Source organism: Tenebrio molitor, chromosome 1 (genome assembly GCF_963966145.1).
Source record: "Tenebrio molitor chromosome 1, icTenMoli1.1, whole genome shotgun sequence".
Taxonomy (NCBI): Eukaryota; Metazoa; Arthropoda; class Insecta; order Coleoptera; family Tenebrionidae; genus Tenebrio; species Tenebrio molitor.
Window position 1 is genome coordinate 38,857,431 of NC_091046.1, and position 20,448 is coordinate 38,877,878.

At 35.3% G+C, this 20,448-nt stretch overlaps 1 protein-coding gene across 14 annotated transcripts in view; it reads right to left on the reverse strand.

The window, feature by feature from the left end:
• Glut1 (Glucose transporter 1) overlaps positions 1-20,448 on the reverse strand; it is a 201,663-nt gene that overhangs the window by 79,095 nt on the left and 102,120 nt on the right. For 8 of the 14 annotated variants that reach the window (XM_069039699.1, XM_069039646.1, XM_069039672.1 and 5 more), the window contains 4 exons: positions 16,738-16,820; positions 9,362-9,523; positions 3,806-3,998; positions 495-798 (listed from right to left, as the gene is read on the reverse strand). In XM_069039699.1, the coding sequence (XP_068895800.1) occupies positions 495-798; positions 3,806-3,998; positions 9,362-9,479 (615 nt within the window). In that variant the 5' untranslated portion in view covers positions 9,480-9,523; positions 16,738-16,820. Of the gene's footprint in view, positions 1-494; positions 799-850; positions 1,163-1,359; positions 1,521-1,684; positions 1,787-3,805; positions 3,999-9,361; positions 9,524-16,737; positions 16,821-20,448 lie in introns of all 14 variants that reach the window. The other 6 variants (XM_069039683.1, XM_069039679.1, XM_069039735.1 and 3 more) reach the window with 4 other exon arrangements.

Consider the following 20,448-nt stretch of genomic DNA (forward strand, 5'->3'; position numbering starts at 1 on the left):
TAAAAGAACGTGATTTTAAGCTCTGCTGGTTTCTTAATTGTTGGCGCAAGAAAATTAGTTGAAAATTGAAAAAAAAATCGAATTTCGTATAGAATGAAAAAAAGATTATATAGGTGAGTGTACCTACAGTTGTTAATGATGGAAATGTAGGTCTGGAAACGGCGAATTAATTAGTTGCTGTGGAATGCCTAATTGGTCATCAAAGAAAATATCGCTGTTTGATTTAGGCTCAAACGTAATATTAGTCTTTATTTAGCCGCACAAATATAGCAACCCAATTTAGTTTAACAGTTGGAGCAGTTATTTGGTTAGTAAACTAAAACTTGGAAATGAAATGCGTGTAGCTGTCGGTTAGCACCGATACGAAGATTTCGCTTTCGTATCATTGCGAGCGAGTGTGTTCTCGACGATCAAAAATACTAGACCCTCAGGGCCAAGAAATTTCTGAGTAAAGCGGTCAAGTCAAAGGAGATAAGTAAAGCGATAGCACCAACCTGCTCGAGCAGCCGCAACTTCCTGCGTTGCGAGCGCTCCTCGAACCGGTCCACGCGCTCCCTCAACTCTTCTATCTCCTCCTTGACTTGCTGCACGGTGTCCAGCTCGTGCTTGATGGCGACCATGTCTCTCTTCACTTCCGACACTTCCGACTGGCAGGACTCCACCGACTTGGTGAGCTCCTGCAGCTGCGTCCTGATCTCGCAAAGAGCGACCGTCGTCTCCAGATGCCGATCTCCGCGCTGGAGCTCGTCCAATTTGGCGGTCAGGTTCATACTCATCACGCTCACCTGTTTTTGCAGACTGCGGCATAATAGTACGTGGAAAAGAAGTAAAACGTGTCATTAATTCGAACCGTGTAAGAACACTCAACGACAAGTCACATGCTAGGTGCTCTCCGTTCTTTGACATGCATGGGGTCCAGGTCACGCCAATCAATAACACGATGCAGGAGGTTGGTTGTCTTCTTCTGATTAACACAAAACGGCACATTCACAGCCGGTCTTTGCTTAAGTCTCTCTCTCCGAATGAGGGTCTCAAATGCATCATATTTTGATGGGTTGATACTGACTGACTGATCGGGTTCTCTCACAACAGAACATCGACTTTTTGTACGATTATTTTGATTACATGGTGCTGATGGTCTAGCATGCAGTAGGTATCGTGCCTATCCAAAATGTAAACATTTACTGCTGTCGGTAGTCAACTATCAGAACTCTAATCGTCTTGGAGGTAGAGTTTAGGGAAATGATCAATGATGGCATGCAGAAAGTGATCTACTCGTGATGTAACGTAATCAAGTTAAGCAGAACACCAACACAAAGACACACACAAAGCAAGGCACCTACTGCAAAAGCTTTATACCTGGGAGGCAAGGATACCATGGCTGTGTTCCAAACTACAGTGGACACCTCCCCAGGTATCCTTTAACCCTCCGATAATCCCCTTCACTTCTTCTAGAAACTAATCTACACGCGGTGTTCGACTGCGACGCGGCATCTTGATGACGTTTGACAATCTTCCACCTATAGTTTGGAAACACAGCCCGTCAGGGAGCGTGCTCATAACTTGGTTTAGGTGCACTAACACATTGCTACTGACCACAGATGATAGCAAGCAAAGTCTAAGATGTACTTGCCAGGAGAATCAAAATTTTGACCAAGCAACAATTGAATTCTAGTCCAATGACCTGATTTGTTGTCTTGGAATTTGCGACTGGCTAGGTCCGGATGTGGGACTTCATCCGATTGAGGTCGGTTTCAAGATGAGAATCGTCAAGACAAGAAATCGGCTGAAAACCATTAATCCAAGTTGGACCAGGGCTGCCAAACTTTCAAGGGAATGACGGAATTATTTATTTCAAATTCCGGAGTGCACAAATTTGTTGCCACTAATTCCTACACGATGGGAGGTTTTGTGTCGTCGTTTGCTGCAGAATTACCACCACCTCGACCGGTCTTGAACTGTTATCGACACGCGCTAATTAATTATTAATTACTGGATTAATTTTGTATTTAATTTTGCAGCAAACTTATAATCGCACACTCGAAGCACGCCACCAAGGTCGGCTGTCTAACAAAAACTACTATCGTAACTTGACCCATTCATTTAACTTGTCAAATGTTACAAATATCATACGTTCACGCGATGAGTTTTTGTTGTGGACTGTGGCCCTTTTCCACGGTACTTAGTTCGATAAATGTCTAAATAAAATGCATACTAAATCATCTAGCTCTATTTGCTATCACATTTTTGTACAATTACAACCTTCTGTTTGCTTTATGCATTATTAATATTTACATCTAGACATTTTCTGAACAAACTAAATTATGCACAAGTTCTGCGTGCTTTTAGAACCCACAAAATAATTAATTCCATATAGTACAAAAAGTTTTGGACATTCTTTCTGTTTTATCCCAAATTAAAAAAAAAACTTAGTTCTAAAGAACACCTGTAAAAAATCTGTTTTAGTTGTAGTTTTATAAATCAATACTAAAATTAATATTTTAGGCCAGGTTATTAATGCAGTTATTTTAGATAACAAATCGATACTATTCATTTCTGTTTTTTGTTAAATAAATACTGTAAAAATAAGTTACTGGTTTGTTTACTGTTTTAGTTTTTGAACAAATTAAAATTAGTGTTTTTGTACAAGCAACTAGAGATGAAAAACATATTTAAATGATTATTTTGTCCTACAAATCGATAACGTCATTTGTTTGTTCATTTTACTTAAATTAGGTTGTTTGTTTGTATGAAAAGTATTTTTGGCATTCAGTTATTGACTTTTGTTCCCAAGCATAATATGAAAACCAATTGTGCAGAGTTCTAATGGAAATAGTAACAAATCACACACAAATAAAGCTATCTTCTGTGGTCAGTTAATTTGAAAATATTGTTTCGACCATACACGTAATATTAGTGTGGGTCAAGAAACAACACACAAACAATGGCGAATGATCAAAATCATGAGATGATATCGGTTGTGTCAGGTGTAAAAAAAAGAACAGAAATTTATATGTTTATTTTATTGTATAGTAAATCTCTGAACAAAAAATCTGTATAAAAATAAAAGATTCAGGTGTTTTGTTTGTTGTCAAGTGAAAATTTGGAGTCGTCACAGAACTTACACAAAGGAAAGGGATGCGATATTACATTCTTGCACATTTTCTTTGGGTGCCTGTACGAGTCATTTTGATGGAATAGTAATTGGATTATATTTTTATCGTTAAAAATGCATATGGCATATGGGTGACTGGAGAAACTTGTATAACGTCTTTTTTGATTTTTAATTAAAGTTTCAAACTGGTCGACCTATTTGAGTGGTTGTTTTTCTTTTTGCGAGGATGGAAGAGACAACTTTGGAGTCGTGAATTCGAAACCACCACCATTTGTACAGCGTCGACGAAAACTTTTACAACTCGGTAGTGAACAGGTTAGATGTGTTTTAGTGTTGTTGTAGAATATGTTCCCAAAGCCAATAATAAAAAGTTAGAGGATTTAAAAATATTTGCTCATGCTGGTGCATATAAATGGTGTCGCAGTGTACATACCTATCGATTTCTTTCGTCTATTTGCCTTGCCAATTACGTAAGCGAATTTGTAAAATCTTTGTGACTCGGAGTTTTCCGTTTATGTTTGCACACCTTTCCTTTATGCTGTCGATATTACGGATATCAGAAAAAAGTCGTTGACGGGTTAAAAAAAAGGGACCGGGAGAAACGAAGTGAGTGATGTCGGTGGAATGCGTAGGTAAGAAGTAGATAAGTGGTATGTAGATAGTATGGTAAGTGTATGCGTTAGGGTGTACCTAATAAGCAGCTCTCTGAGAGTGGCTTCATCGTCCTCTTGTATTTCTTTCTTCGTCTCATCACGCGCTGTTCGCGGGCGCGTCGGGGTGTGCGCAGGGCGGCCGCGGGCGGTCAGCTTGAGCGTCTCCCTTGCTTCGGACTCCGCATCGGAGCCCAGATCATGTTCCTCCACCTCGACTACCTCCGCTGAAACTGAAAACGACGCCCATCATTATGCAACTCATGCACGCACAGACATGCACAAACTGAGACCTCCAACTTTTCTGCTGGATAAATCGGACGGCCCACCCCTTCGACCTCGATGGATTATTAAAAATCCACACTTGTACATACCGGCTTAGATCAATAGAGCGACTGGTAACAGTCCCGAGCCCTACAAAAATTTCCTCTCGGCCCGTACCACGGATCTGGGAGAAGTCGACCGGACATTTCGCTTTCGGGGGACGGGAACCGGTGCCGTTGCACCCCGGAACTGTTTTAATTTGGCGGTGGCGTTCGAGGCACGCCGAAAAAATGTTTACGGCACCCATGGCCCTACGCCCACTCTGCGGAATGAGCAATAAACGCGATTCCCACGGCGATGGCGCTAATGCTTATCGGATGGTAGATAACGGTGTGCACCTGGGTTCGATTCCCGAAGGCCCCGCTCGCCGACTGATTAATGGAGCCAAGTTTCTAGACCACCGTAATGATAATTAATATATAAAGTTCGGGGGGTCAGTTATGGCCACTTGGCGAGGGGGGTGGACCGCCGCACTCGCTTGTTACCGACCGAAATCCGATGCCGGTAGCAAATATTGGAACTAACACTTAATCGGAACAGATTGCCGACCGCACCGCCAATAATAAAACCTTAATCGAGATTAAACGTCAAAAAAGAGGACTCAACCGACGCCGATTTATCTCGCCACGGAATTATAATTATACGGGCAGATCGTATCGGCCCGTTTTGTTGTGCGTGTCTAACAACAAATTGAAAAGAGGTTTTTGCCGGAAAGGGTAGGGCTAAAAATCGCCTTTTTACGCTCGATCGGATTAAATGCAACATTCTGGCCGGACGCTGAAGGCTGTGCAACTTCGAGAACCACCCGAAGAAGGTATTCTGTCCTAATTTTTCATCATCACCGTTAACAAGAAGCACTCTGGATTGTTCGTTGTCCAGATTATACATATTCAGTTCCTTAGAATTAATATTTGGTAATTTGTGAATTACCCTAATATTGCTCTCTACATCTACCGCGCGATCAAGAGATCGTGTCAGCCCTGAGGATAAAGCCGCAAGTCTTTTCCGATTGATGTGCTAAATTGTGGCATCTAAAGTTAAGTCACTTCAAAAAAAAAAATGTAAACCAAGCATTAACGTCAAGTCAATATTGATCACAATTTCAAATGATTGACTTTTCTCTTGTCAAAAATATGGCACATTCTACGGTTCAAAAATTTAGATTCGTCTCCTTTGCTTCTGAGGGATTGTTCGTGGGCCAAATTGCTTTGCAGAAACTTTTTCAATTTTTCCTCCTTGCAATTTCTCATTCAGTGGTCCATTTTTCGGTATTTAATATTTTGCAATGATGAGTCTGACAGTAACAGTCAGTGACAATGGTTAACAGTAGTAGTGAAAAATAAGGTTATCCATCCTATTGCTTGCTTTACAACTTTATGTCACTCAACTGATTTTGACGACCAAAGTAATTTGTCCCCAATAGTATAATCTGTTTCAAAATCAAAAATGCACCAACACTGCATTCTACCTCGAAAATACAACCGACAACGTCGCCAACTTTTTTTTTAGTGTTTGCAAGCGTCAGAAAAAAGTGGGGTTATGGAAGAAAACTATTGACAGTCATTTAGGTCGTAATTCGTCGTGTTTTTTTGTTCTCTTTTTATTATATCACTCAAAAGTTATGATATGGTAGCTACCACCTTTTTGTACATAATAATTTTTTTTGTTCGACACTGTCAGAATTTGAGAATTTTCTCCTATGTGAACGGATTTTGATAAATGTCACAACTTGTCAAAACGAAACGTCAAGCTAATTTTAAAGGTTTTAAGCGATTTGGAGCCTTTAAGGGGCTCGTCAAACAAAAAAACGTTGTATTCAACTCGTTCGTGTGTAAATTGGGCCTTTTTTGGCACTCGTGGGCCTTTAAAACGCTCGTTTCACTCGCCTTTTAAAATGGCTCACGCCTGCCAAAAAAGGCCCATTTTACACACAAACTCGTCAAATAAACTACTATTTTGTGTTACGTAAATAAACTCAACAGTTTAATGTCAAATTTTGGCGGTTGGGCCAACCCAAAAAAAACGAAACTTATTCTAGGGATTTCTTTTTTTCTGCCAACATAATTCAACAGGTGGTGGATTTTTGATTTTGAAACAGATTATACGAACGACAGCCTTTACAATTCATTTTTTGACGTTAACTTCAATTTTTGGTCAGATTCTTGATAGAAATTTCGTTCTAACTTGAACTTGAAGGCTGTACAAATGTTTTCATGAAACGTCAACGAACGTCTCAACCTCACTTTCTCGCATTTGTCCCCAGTATTTTTTTTTAATTTCTGTTGTATTTCATTTGGCAGTTATTTGACAATTATATCACTGACATTTCCAAGGCTGACTCGATTATAAATTTTCTTGATCACACGATACATTGATGTATCGGGTGTTTAAATAAAAAGTTGATCAAGATTGTCACAAATTATGTTTATTTCCCGTAAGTTGCAGCTCGTGAAACCTTGTAATTGTTAATATTGTCAAGTTTAACCTTCAATTTGGGTGTCCTTGCTGTTTATTTTGTGATCATTTTTTTTAAAACAGCTTATTTTCAAAACTATTACAAAAAAAGTTTATTCATGTCAGCAGAAGACATTTATGACAGTGTTAATGGTTTTTCATACAATTTTTCAAAGCACTCTTGAACAGATTTTTATTTAGACACTCGATATTTTAAATTAAAGATTGAATAAAACATATCTGCCAGTAAGGTAAGAGGTAAGATGTACAGGAATAGTAATGGTATGTGTAACCAAAAATGCATTCGAGGAATTTTCGTTGATTTTCAAAAAGTAAGAATATCTTGGTTTTGAAGATACAAAATTTTATATCAGAAGCCACCAGAACGAGTAAATACATAATCAAATAGCTTTAGAAAATTGTCTTATATTTTTTCCAAAAATTTTGGTGAAGGTTAATTTTAAGGTTTTATTTACATATATTGTAAACACCTTTGTAAAGTGACAAAAATCTATATCAATTGAGCAAAAAACTCACAAAGAAACAAAAGTAACAAAAGACTAGATAGCCCAATGCAACGAGGATTTAAAACTTCGTGGTCAAGGGAGTCTTTTTTACAAATGCGGATCGCCTTTTTAGATGGTATGCTCTCCTTGGTAGGTACGCTTTGACATTTCGTTCAGATACATAACCTCACTTTGATCACATCTCCATTTGTTGTGATAAAATACGAATTGAAGTTCTTGGCTCGTTTTTTACGACATATTTCCTTAACCCTGTCAACGGCTTCGGAAGTACTTTTGATGGTAGTCCATCTCCACATTTTGGTCCTACACTTCATGTTTTACAAAATATCAGACGACTGATGAAGCTAGGCTACTTTAACGGCAATAAAAGCAAGGACTACTTGACATCTTGACAATGTACAGTGGCGGCCATTAATTTGGAAACACCAAGATTTTTCTATTGTAAATTGTTTGTCATTTTGACAATGTTATTGACATATCAATTTCGGCTGCGACAGTCTGTTGAATGCGCTCAACGATGACATGAGTTCATGACATAACGCTTACACTATCAAATATTAGAAATATCCAGTAAACTAGATTAGGCCGGTGTTTCCAAATTAATGGCCGCCAGTGTATGTATATTTTTGAACACACGATAATTAATTTCGTTAAGATCACAACAAAATAATATGATTTCAAATGCTATTTGTGAATTTTTTAGAAGTAAGAATTCAAGAATATCACACGTTAATCTCAATGAAAACCATTTTGTTATTAAACTTTAATTTATTTTCTTGCTGATAAGTTTGTTTATACATATTTTATCCTCTTTCACAAATGTGAAGTCCATTAATGGCACGAAAAACAAGTTTTTATTGACACACAATTAAAAATTGGTAGCGGCTCTGGTATAAACTTCTCAAACTGAATAAATTTTGTTTTCGGAATATCTTTTAGTGGAAAGTTAAAATTAAAATCTCTGCTTATCGAGCACTTTTTATATTTTTTGCAGACTATAGGGTCAACTTAGCTGTCGACTGCGAAGTTTTTCGGAAGTTTCCAGTAACGACCAATAAACTTCTTTCATTTCGAGCAATGAAAATAAATGACACTACTGAAAAATAACAATTTTTCCTGATTAAATATGCCGAGACGTTTTAATACAAATTCCTGTCAAGTTTTTTAAATACACGTAACTAATATCATACAATATCTGTATGCAACAACAGTTTGCGAGGATTAAAACTCGACTGAGCTGCTTAATACTCGGCTTATCATTTTGGAAAGTTTGAATTTATTATAATAATTTATCGACAAACACATTGTAGATTCTATTTCGGTGACCCGACTCAAGGGTTTATCTAGTGATCGGTAATAGCCGGATTTTAATTTATAATTGGAGATGTGTGTGTGTGTGTTAAAAAGTAGAACACGTAAACATTTCACCTCAAAAACTTTAAATAAAATGTTGCCTGAAGAATACAAGCTGAAGGCAAATTGTTATACTCGCATTATAGTGGTCTGGTTTATTCACGAGGTGCCTTAAGCCCTATCCATTATATAATGTTATTCCTAGTAAAACTTTGTAACTTTCTGAAGCCATTTGCAACGCCGTAAGTAGTGAAGCTAATTACAGTTTAAACTAAATTACGACGTTTTTATCCTAAAACTTAAAACTTAATTTTGCATTGTTTCTGATCTGACACACGACGATAATACCTTTCGGTGATAATCAATTAACACATTTATTCAAGAGCTGTTTAATAATTCAACTCTTAAGTATGGAGGCGGCGATATAATATAGAAAAGTAGCCAGAGAAACTGAAAACAAGTCTAAACACAACGAGAGAAATGGAAAAGTAGTGATACATTTAAAAAGCTAGTAGAAAGATTGTAATAATAGACATTCAAAAGGAAAACAATGAGAAAGTGGAAATGAAGAAAATATAAGCGATTTAGCACATGTGATGCGATTGTGCGCTAGAAATATAAAAACGTATTCTAAAACTGTTCAGCTTTTCGTCGACGAAGTTATGAAAAAGAAATGTCTGAATGCTGAGGACTGTAAAATATTTTTGGTTTTGGGGAACATATTATCAATAATGGATAAGTTTGTAACAGCAGTGTTTGTATTGTGAGTAGTCTTTTTCTGTATTTGGTTTGATTTTTGTGTTAACCGAAGGAAGACCTCGTACTGACAACTCCTCCAAACTTCACTAGGGAAGGAATAGTGTATAAATAGGCCGACTGAAGCGGACATATTTCTCGTGGTTTGCAGTTTTGCACTGTCGACAAATACTTCTAGTTACCTGTATGTTGGGAGCCGGTAGTGGTGGTGAGGGTGTCGACGGACTCGCTGGCGGCCGGAGTGGTAACCACTGGATGTTGATGGTCGTGTCGGTGGTGCGGGCCGGCCGACTGTCTCATCGGTACTTGGCGCCCCGCCGGACTGCCGCCCGTGATCTACGGAGCTGTGTACACCGCCACCGGTTAGTAAAAAGCACAACAAACACACACCATACATGATGGCATTACGACTACAAGAAATGCTAAGCGCAAAAACAACACGACACGAACGCGAAGTCTGAAATCCCGAAAATGGTATGTTGACTTGGATTAGTTAGTGGTTGCTTTTTACCGTTAGTTACCACAATCGCAAATATGTATTACATACTAAGTAAAACTTAAGATTATTAAAATTAAGACGATCAGAAAATGAGAGACCTCTTGAAACAAAAACAAAAAAATAGGACTTGTTTCATTTCTGCTTATAAGAACGTAACATCTCACCCACGACTAAAAACTAACAAACGTAGAAACATACTAAATTGGACTAGCTTCCTCAAAATAGAAACAAAAAGTGCATCTATTAATGTTTTTCTTCAAACGTCCGTAAAATATAACATTGCACTGCTGCATTGATAATGCTAAAGTGTCGCTTCATTGTCATGGCATCTAACGAGCTGCCCAGCGTCCGTGAAGTTATTATCTCCGCTGAGGGCGTCCGTGAAGTTATTATCTCCGCTGATGAGCGGCTGTAAAGTAAACTAGCTAAATCATTTGAAATTCCTACCTGGTTTCTTAACATGTCTTAAATAATTTGTTATGAAGGTTTGAAGAAAAAATAGTATGTTATTTTTTGCTTTGCAAAAATTATAGTATTCATTGTTATTATTATTGGAGCACTGGGTTAAATAAAATGAGAAATTACGTAGTTGTAAATAAATTAAAAATATCGCTTATTGAAACATTTTATAAAACTGTAAGAATCAGATAAGATTAGAGTATCGAATAATAATTGAATTTTATTCACACTTTGATGTAACAAATTAATAGGTTAATTAATAACAGATAATAATAAATACATTTAAAAATTTAAATAAATAATTCTGGATTAATATTACAGGTACGATTTGATAAAAAGATTATTTGGTAGTCTCTTCTATAGGCAGGAAGCAAGAATGTGATTGAAGTTACATTAGCTACCATATTCTGTAAAAATGATAAACATTTTCTTAAAAAGGCCGGTAAACGTTTAGAAAAATTGAGTGACATCACAAAAGTTGATTTCGAAAAATATTTAATTGGATTTTAAATAAAACTGGCATACAGAAATGGTGGATGCGCCGGGAAAATTTTAATCTTACTCATTGATAGAAATCAGAAGATATGTAGGTTAAATAAGCGCATATTTACACATCTTGATAAAAATGAGAACAGTTTACGCGAATTATAATTTTGTCTAATTTTTCCAATTTTAAAGGAAAGAAAAGTAAATATAAAATTGCTCTTATTTATTTCAGGAAAAATTGTTGAATTAAGAGCGCCTTGGAGAAAATTAATTTTGAATTAAAAGCGCTGTGGAGAACATTTAACTTTTATAATAAGCCGATCAAGAAATGTTTGTTCTTTATTTTCTTTAATGATCAAATTCCCTTCTAATACAAGACATTTTTAGAAATAATTAATGAAAAGCTAGCAATTATGCAAAATGGTATACTCGTACATACGAGGATAATTCATTTATTATCCCTAACGCAAAATTTTATTTTTGACCGAAGTCACATTTGATGCCCTTTCAATGCTGTTTTTTTTTGTTTGCGCCTGGAGTTACTCCATTTGCTTCACTCATCTCTATTCCATCATTTGCATAATACGCAACGCGAAGGTGTTCATTTAATTTTCAGAATAAACGATAATCGCTAGGGTTTACATTTGGAAAGAGGTTGTACCAATATTTTGAAACGTGCATTGCGCGTGTCATGAATTCCAAAAAACTATTTCTATAATTTTTCTTGATGAAGTGATCGTAGAAATTTAAATGAACACCCATAATGCCTTTGTCAACCAGCATTTTCCTTATGTTTGTTACATGACATTTCCTTCATCAAGGACAATAAATTATGAATGAATCATATATTTTACATAACTTATTTTTGCATTAATGTAAAGTAAATTATAATATACGTGGGTAAACGTTAATTTAAAATATTTTCTTTTTTGTTCGACACTGTCAGAATTTGAGAAATTTCTCCTATGTTAACGGATTTTGATAAATGTCACCACTTGTCAAAACGAAACGTCAAGCTAATTTTAAAGATTTTAAGCGATTTGGAGCCTTTAAGGAGCTCGTCGAACAAAAAAACGTTGTATTCAACTCGTTAAATAAACTACTATTGTTCATACAGCGTGATCAAGAATGACTGAGTCTGAATGAAACAATTGAAAAATATTGGTGTTTTTCTGTTTCGTAATTGGCACTGACCGGATGTTTTAACTTGACACGACATTTAAAAAAAAATTGGTTATGTCGGGTATGTTTATGCTATTACAAAAATGACCCTTTAATGGTAAACGTCACATTCTCCTGTCAACTCTGTCAAAGCTGACAACCGGAAATGCGTTTAGATTACAGTGGTACCAAAATCATTCAAATTTTCATTGCTACCAACAGACTCAGTCATTCTTGATCACGTTGTATTAGATGCATATTATAACAAATAGTTATGTTCCGCCAGTTTTGTTTATTTATGAAAATCCAAATTCATCTAAACTATAAATCAGTATCTAGATACCTATATTGTACATTATATTCCTTCAAAAAAACTTGATCTAATCAGATCGGTGCAAAATTTGAAATTCAATTTGACAAGCAAATTATTAATTATGGCTGAAATTCAAATTTGACAGCGACGTTATTGGACTAAATTTTATGAAAGAAAAAGATGAAAAATATTACGCAGAACTTTAGTAAATAATGAATGTCTGTGAATTTTCGTATTCACACAGTTATTATTCTTTCACTTTAAAATTCCTTCACCAAATCGTCCAATAAATACTGGTTGTTTTTTTATTTTTTATTACAAATCTTTAACACTGCAGTAACAACCGCTAATAACAATACACTAGAATAACAAAAATATTTAAGTATTAACTGATTATTGTATTATTTAATAGTAAAATTTCATCAGAATATTTAAAAATATTATTTCATTTTTCTTACGAATGCTGCCATATCAGTTACATTTCTGTTTTTTGTGTGTCAACAATATAGGGGCTTTTTGGCACCTCCTTCGAGTACAAAGCGTGATGAATTGTCGAGACTTATAAGAAACCGCGGTGTTTTCGAGCAGTGTATAATCTTGGCGGCTGTATAAATATAAATAGAGCGCTGATGTGGCGCATGCACATGAATAAAAAAATGGAATTCAGCAAATTTCCAACAAAACGCATTTGTCGTGGGGCAAGTATAAAGGGGCCAATTTTAATATTCAAAGTAGACGTCGGTGTCATGATATGTACGGGCGGCTGACGCACACCCAACCTAATTTACACATTTTACTTCAACGCAGCGAATTTCATACACGGCTGGAACGTTCTCGGGAGCATTTTAATAAAAACCCGGCCATATCTGTAACTGACAGTTTCCTAATAAACGATTACAATAAATTTTAAAGTTCGACAGTCACAAATAGTCCATTGGCAATTGCGCGAACGTCGAAAGGTTTGTTTTTGTGTTTGTTGGGGGCTGTCGACGAACGAAAACTGTAAGCGGCTACTTGTGCATATTTCACCGAATAGTGTCCTGAATTATACATTTTCAATTCGATCCGGTGGAGGCGAACGGAGATCTCCGTTCATTGCACACCAGCTTTATTACAAGAAATGCACTCACTCGATGGCCAGATCGACGTTAGCTATTCAAATTGGGTTTCGTTTCCAGCGCGGATGCGAAGTGTTCTGCACTCGTATGTTAGGAGAGCGCCGTTACCTTTTGATTTGTCATCGGAAAATTCATTTTCCTACTGTTCATCGGAGAAAATTTCCACGGAAATTTACCGACATCCCCGAATAATTGCAGACTATTCGAGCAGCTGTCCTTTTAAAGCGAAGATTTACATTTTGTTAAATTCCTATCCTACTTACATAAAACATTGATTTTATTCAATTTTAAATATTGTATGTCTGTATTCCCTAGTTCTAGGTATGTTACACGAAATGTCCGGTGAAAAAACATTTTCTGATTTTAATTAATGTTCGAGATGGGACCAATCAAACTTTTCTCGAATATGAAGTATTCGAATACTGCAAATAGTCAGTTATTTGATTTTTTAATAAATTAATTAATAAAAGTAACATTAAAAATATATCTTGTTCACATATTAAAGATTCATCAACAGGTCAATTTATGTGGGAAGTATACGTGGCGACGGTTATGAATTTTCATCTAGGGAAAAATGAAAAGTTAGGTTTCATTCTTCCACACAACATTAAGACAAGTTTATTAAGAAAATTTCATTCTTTCCATGATGCATACAGTTGTGGACAATATAAAGTGGGACAAGTCTTGATGCAGATTTTCGCTAAATTTTAGTTGATTGCAACCGGCTCTAAATCTGAAGTTTTAAATATAACACGTGTTAAAAAAATTGTCAAAAGACTATCATGGTACTATTGCGGGCAAAAAAGTGGGACATCAACGTCATTGTCTTGACTTTTAATGTGAAATAACCTTTATCTGATTCTAACCCTACTTTGAATTGATTGACGTTGTCATTAAGTATTGTAGGTTGTAGGGAATGATTGTAAGTAAGCACGTAGTGAATATTTATTTAATGCAAAGTTCCAATCAAAATCTATCTTTATCAAAAGAAGAGGGCATTTGGAATAGGAGTGTAAAATAAATTTTTAAACTGTCAGCTGGAAAAGTGTCAAAAAGAATGACAATAAAGCTTGAACTACATCTACTTTTTCAAAACTGGCAGAAACTTGATGTCCCATTTTTTTTGCCCGCAATAGTACCGTGTGAGCAACGAGTACTGATTGAGTTGGCAATAAATTCTGGTGATTTTTGGTGACTTTTATGTCATGTTCCAACGAGAAAACCATTTTATTAATAAACGATTACAAAAACCAAGACTTTTAAATTTGAAATGTATACCAGCTGTCAATAATGTCAATAAAACAAACCGAAATAGGTACAATTTACAGTCTTGAAAATTTTATGTAAAATTTTTTTTTGCCAACTGAATCAGTTATTGTTGCTCACCCTGTACTATGGCGGCCAAAAAATTTTGCCCGTCACTTTCTTGACATTCAAGTAAAGTGTAAATAAACCTTTAGGAATCGTAACCCCACTTTCGATTCTTGTCATTTTGACAATCAATTTAAACTGTTTGAAGCTCAGATATTCCAAAAATTCGACATGAATGAACAAAATTAGATCAATCGTACATAGATAACCTGAGGTAAATGTTCTGTGTAGTAGAAATGACAAAATAATTTTGAGTTTTGAAATTTACCACCCAAAAAATAACGTTCATAATCAAGACGGTAATCATGATGACAATAAAGTACGGATTACAACTATTTTTTTTGAATTGACAGATAATGACGGCCAAAATTTTTTGGCCGGCATAGTACGTATTATTAGTGATGTAGTTAAAACGGGGATGTCTGAATAAAAATCAACATAAAGTTGCACTAAGTGAGGACTAAAAGGGCCAACACTGGCAAGAAAAAACTGAATTCATATGATAAAATTATGCAACACAAAATACTTTATAAACTATAAATATTTTAATAGTAACCATAGAAAGAGGAAAATTTCGGGCAGAGTTACATTAGCGAAAAAACATTGTTCCACTTTATTTTGTTCACAACTGTAGTTATTATGCCATGATCGACAGTGTCAATTTGGCAAGATTAAACTATTGTTCAGTAGTTGTGTCAATTGTATCGTTTTCAGTTATGTTACAGGATTATAGGGATATTAATTGTTTAATCAAGAAAAATCAACAGGTGATAGTTTTTTTCATATGCGAACAGACTATACATTAGTTTAACAATATCATATTTTAATTACTTACAGGATTACTACCATTTCTTATGTTATGTTATGTTATTTTTAGTCAAAAACAATAAGTTAACTTCTACTTTTTGAATTTTCTATTTGAATTTAGAAACATATCCATTTATTTTATTTTAATTTTCGAACTTCTGTATTTTTGTATTAATTAGTATTTAGTTCTTTCTTACACTTACCGGGATTTTCGATTACCTGGATACAACTGTTAACTCGCAGTTTCACATTTTGTATTAAATTTTAAAGCGTCATTTTGACAATTCAAATCAAGGTGTCAGCGGTGTTGCCAATTTGAAAGTCATAGCCTCCTTTAATTTCCTATAAGTTTAAATGATCTCACGGTATATTGGTTTCCAAATTTAGGTCAAATTTGTCATTCATCAAGTAGGTGATAAAATATATATTTAACAATTGTCTAATGTTCAGAATTGATTCAGTGAGACTCAATTTTTAAAAATGTGATAAAGTGATATTTAATTCAATACCCACAGACTTGATTTTACATTAAAATAACATTAGCAACGGTGTATATAATATCATATCTACCAATAGGTGACTGAACTAACCTATTTTTATTCTATTAGGTAGTAGATCATTATAGTGGAAAATACAGTCGAATTTATTGTGTATTTCTCGATAAAGAACGGATTTCTAGATTTCCCTGGTGTTTTACTGGTTGTCAGCTACACAAAAATATTCTAATAAATATTCTAACAAATAATAAAATAATCTAACCAACAAGACAAATGGCCGAGCGCTAGAAGTTACAGTATTAATTGGCTTTCACTTTTTAGAACACGTTTTGCCGTTTTGTCAGAAAGTATAATGAGCGGATCAAATCTGCACAATACAAAGTGGCATTTGTCATACGCTGGCGGATTAATAAAAACTCCATTGAACGTGAATTTTATTGAAACATCGCCTCGGTTGTTATTGCGGACATCGGCTGTCCATAATAACAAATACGAGTATTGACACAGTGACGTTACAAATTATCCCAATCAATAACGTTTTAGTGACACCAAATCTGTTCGAATAAAATAGTCATCATCCCTAGTTGAACGTGACGCCGTTGTCGATGTCATCACTTATCTTGATTGCCTTATAATCCCCCGCGGTATCCGACGCGTTTAAGTGGTGTTATCTGCTTTGTACTTGGAATCGTAACCTCCCATCAAAATAACAATTAATTCGTTTTATGACTTTTTCAACCTATACAATTTAAGACGGCAGTAAAACGTAGAAAACTGGCGGAATAGTTGGGGACCGTAAACCTTATCGGCCACAATAAAACGGCTACATTGAATCTTCTCGTCTTACCTTAATCCCAAATGATACTCCCATTTTAGCGCGATTATTCGGTCGCTCCTGCAACTCTCGGTGTAACCCTTCAGGTTGGCAACCTGCAACAAAACAACAACACTTTACTCGATAATCCGCTCGGAGGCGTTTCCAACTTGTTGGAGTGTTTGAAATGTGAAGAGATTTTTGATAAGCAAAAAATATTAAATCGTAACGGAACACGAAAAGCTCTAAATGTGTACAACAAAAGCGTTCGGAATTATGAGATGTGAAACTTGAACGACTTCTTCTTGTGCAATTTACAGCTGCTCTGAAGCGGCTCCATCAAATTTGATAACTCTCGAAGAGTACAGAAAATACGGTCGCTTCGAAAGGTATTTTTGATAGTATGTGTGCATCTCTTGAATAAATGGGCCGTAACGACGTACTCTGGAGGTGCAGAGTGATTTCCGTCTGCGTGCATACAAGGTGCAATTATAATCAGCAGCAGTTGAATGCTGCTCAGGGTGCGATGTCTGCAGCACACGTCGGCATGGGCTTTATTGGGCGCTTTCGCTACACAATTATCTTCTAATTACATTCAGGGGTTAATTGCAGGTATTGTAATGTGCACATTTATCACTGCTTTAGTGTTCCACCGCAAATTACCTGTTCTCTGATCACACACCGCGGATTAACTGATTTCACTTGGACATAATACATTATTGTACCACTCAGACCGCCGTCTCAGATAATGATAATTGAGTATAAAAAGTCCCCACAGCACAGAGATTCTGTGCATGAGTTACCTTATTAAAATAGAAGCTCCTCTAAGGGCGGGTTTATTACGAGATAAGACTCTTGAACTAATTAAGCTAATCACATTTCTTAAATTATTTCTGAGTTAGATAACAAAAGTAGACCACGTCGTGACTCGTCTGGTGTTTGTCATAGGTAACGCACCCTCAAACAATATTAATGCTATTATTTTCCGATTTCCAGAACAAACATTCTCAGTAGTTTTATCTAATTGTAATTGTTATTGGTGTTACGTTTCAATACCTCGCCAGTAACCGACAATAATAATGATTTGAAATTCAAGATGGACTGATAGAAGAACGCACAAAGCGGCACCTTCATTTAATGCAAATTCAAATGACTCAGTAATTTATATAAACAGCGCTCGTTTCTGCTAAAGTACGCAACTTACATAAATTACATGAAGTACATAAAACGGAGCAATTTATGAAAATGCATGTAACGGTAATTTCGTATTAAATTGTCAAATGTGACGTCGTAACCGTCGCCGCCGAGCATAATAGACTTGATATTTTTTTAGTTTTCATCAGTGACGTTACAACTTCACTGTTGATTTCTAGTGCCGATGAAAATTCGAGACGTTCCCAACAAAAGATGACATGTCCAATATTCTCAGAAAATGATGAAACATTCATAAATGGAACAGATAGATTGAACAGATAATAGAATTCAAGAAAGTTGGAAGTTTTCGGTAAATATTATAGTAGGCGTTATTGAGATTCTATAGTCGCTGTTCTTTTCTATAAAAAATTTCTTTCCCAGAAAAACACAACGATGTCAGTAAATACGCTACCATGAAATTGTGATATACTTTGAAAAATGTAATATCAATGGAAACAAACGTTCTTGTAGTACCGGTTAAGTATGAGTTTAGAGTCTTTCACTGAACAAATAAAAACTTATTTTATCAATGTACTTGAGACTATAAGAATGTATATGGAGGTTAGGTATATGGAAATTTTTTGCGCACTAATGTGTCAGTTGTAGGTATCTATAGAATGACATGGTCAAGTGGGCTGGTGCTTGCTTTTGTTTCTATTAAAGTATGATGTAACTTCATCAGCTGTCAAATCATGTATACCATTCACGATTGTTTTAAATTCGGACTATCTATGAAAATCTGACATTTTAGTTGGTAATATTGTGATTTGTCATAATAAATCTATTTTAGGTTATAATTGAACCGAACTTTGCTGCCAGTTTGCTACATTTTTTAAATAAGTGAACGCATTAAGAACAATAATTTAAAATTCTAATTGAAATAAAACATACATAGGTACATATTTGTAGCGCAGTTCTCGTTTAAGAACATTCCTAATGTATTAAAATGGGTAAATTATTATTACTAACTAAATTAATGACGGAATTGACAACAAGGCGAATATTTAAAAACGAAACGTTATATGACAGGACCTGACGCCAATCTAACAAAAAAACATCTTGGCCTGCTGCGTGTTTAAAAAAATCGTGAACGGCTAATGGGTGTCAAGGTTCATTCACTTTGCGAATAAGCACTGGTGCCAATTATTTCTTTTGGGAAAAACGGTTCTTTGTAGAAATAACCAACGAGAGTTTTCCTTTTTTTTAGTGTCACATGATGGTTTTTACTTTAAATTCATGATTTAATTTACAATAAAATAATAATAAGGGGGTTATGCATTTGAAAGATTCGTCAACTAAAAGATAATTTACGTTTGGAAAACTGTTAGAAGAAAAGTTTGGTGAAAATATGTACTATTGCGGGCAAAAAAAGTGGGACATCAATGTCATTGTCTTGAGTTTTAATGTGAAATAACCCTTATCTGATTCTAACCCTACTTTCAATTGATTGACGTTGTCATTAAGAGTATTGTAGGTAGTAGGGAATGATTGTAAGTAAGCACGTAGTGAATATTTATTTAATGCAAAGTCCCAATCAAAATCTACCTTTATCAAAAGAAGAGGGCATTTGGAAAAGGAAAATAGGAGTATAAAATAAATTTTTAAACTGTCAGCTGGAATAGTGTCAAAAAAATTACAATAAAGGTTGAATTACATCGAATTTTTCAAAACTGACAGAAATTTGATGTCCCACTTTTTTTGCCCGCAATAGTACTCGTATGTAGGTATGTATATCAAAATATGGACAAGTTGCAGCTTGTATTATTTAATAGAAAAAAAATCACTTTTCTCATAAAAATCTTTGCAAAATTTAACCACTTAGGGTATGAAAGTGTACAGTCGCGAGCAATAAATTTTGGTCGTCAAGGTCATTCTTCAACGCAATCGAAAATTCTCCATTGTAAAAGTCATAAATATCATAACCTATCATCATGTTGTATGACATTAATTGTCATTTTGTTCTCATTTTTTTGACATGGGCATAATCAGGCAGGGAAATTTTTTCAATTTGTGACAATCTATCCAAATTTTGAAATGACATTGACGACCAAAATTTATTGCTCGCGACAGTACCAACATTCACCATACTTCACCGAATTATCATCATCTTTTTCAAACACTCGGATCGCTTAAAAAGCTTTTGACCGCTGACGACCGGTAGATGAAGTAAACTAGCTAAATCATTTGAAATTGCCAACTCAAATTTTAACAAATTCGTTTCTGAATGTGACATATTGAAAGCTGAAGTGAATAAATAAGGTTTAATCAAGAAACTTGTACTTGTTGACAAACGAATAATTATAAAAAAAATCGATTTTTTTTTTTAAATTTCATCTCAAAGTAGGAGTTGAAGAGTCGATTGTGAACGCACTACGGATTACGAATGACGGATCAGTTGTTTAAATCTTACGTTTTTACACGAGTTCCCAGTCGACTCTTCAACGCCTACTTTGAGGTGAAATAAAAAAAAAACACCCGAGGTTAGTCATTGTCATACTAATGCTTTCCAAAACAAGCTGCATTAATTTATCAGTCTACCCAATCTCCTAC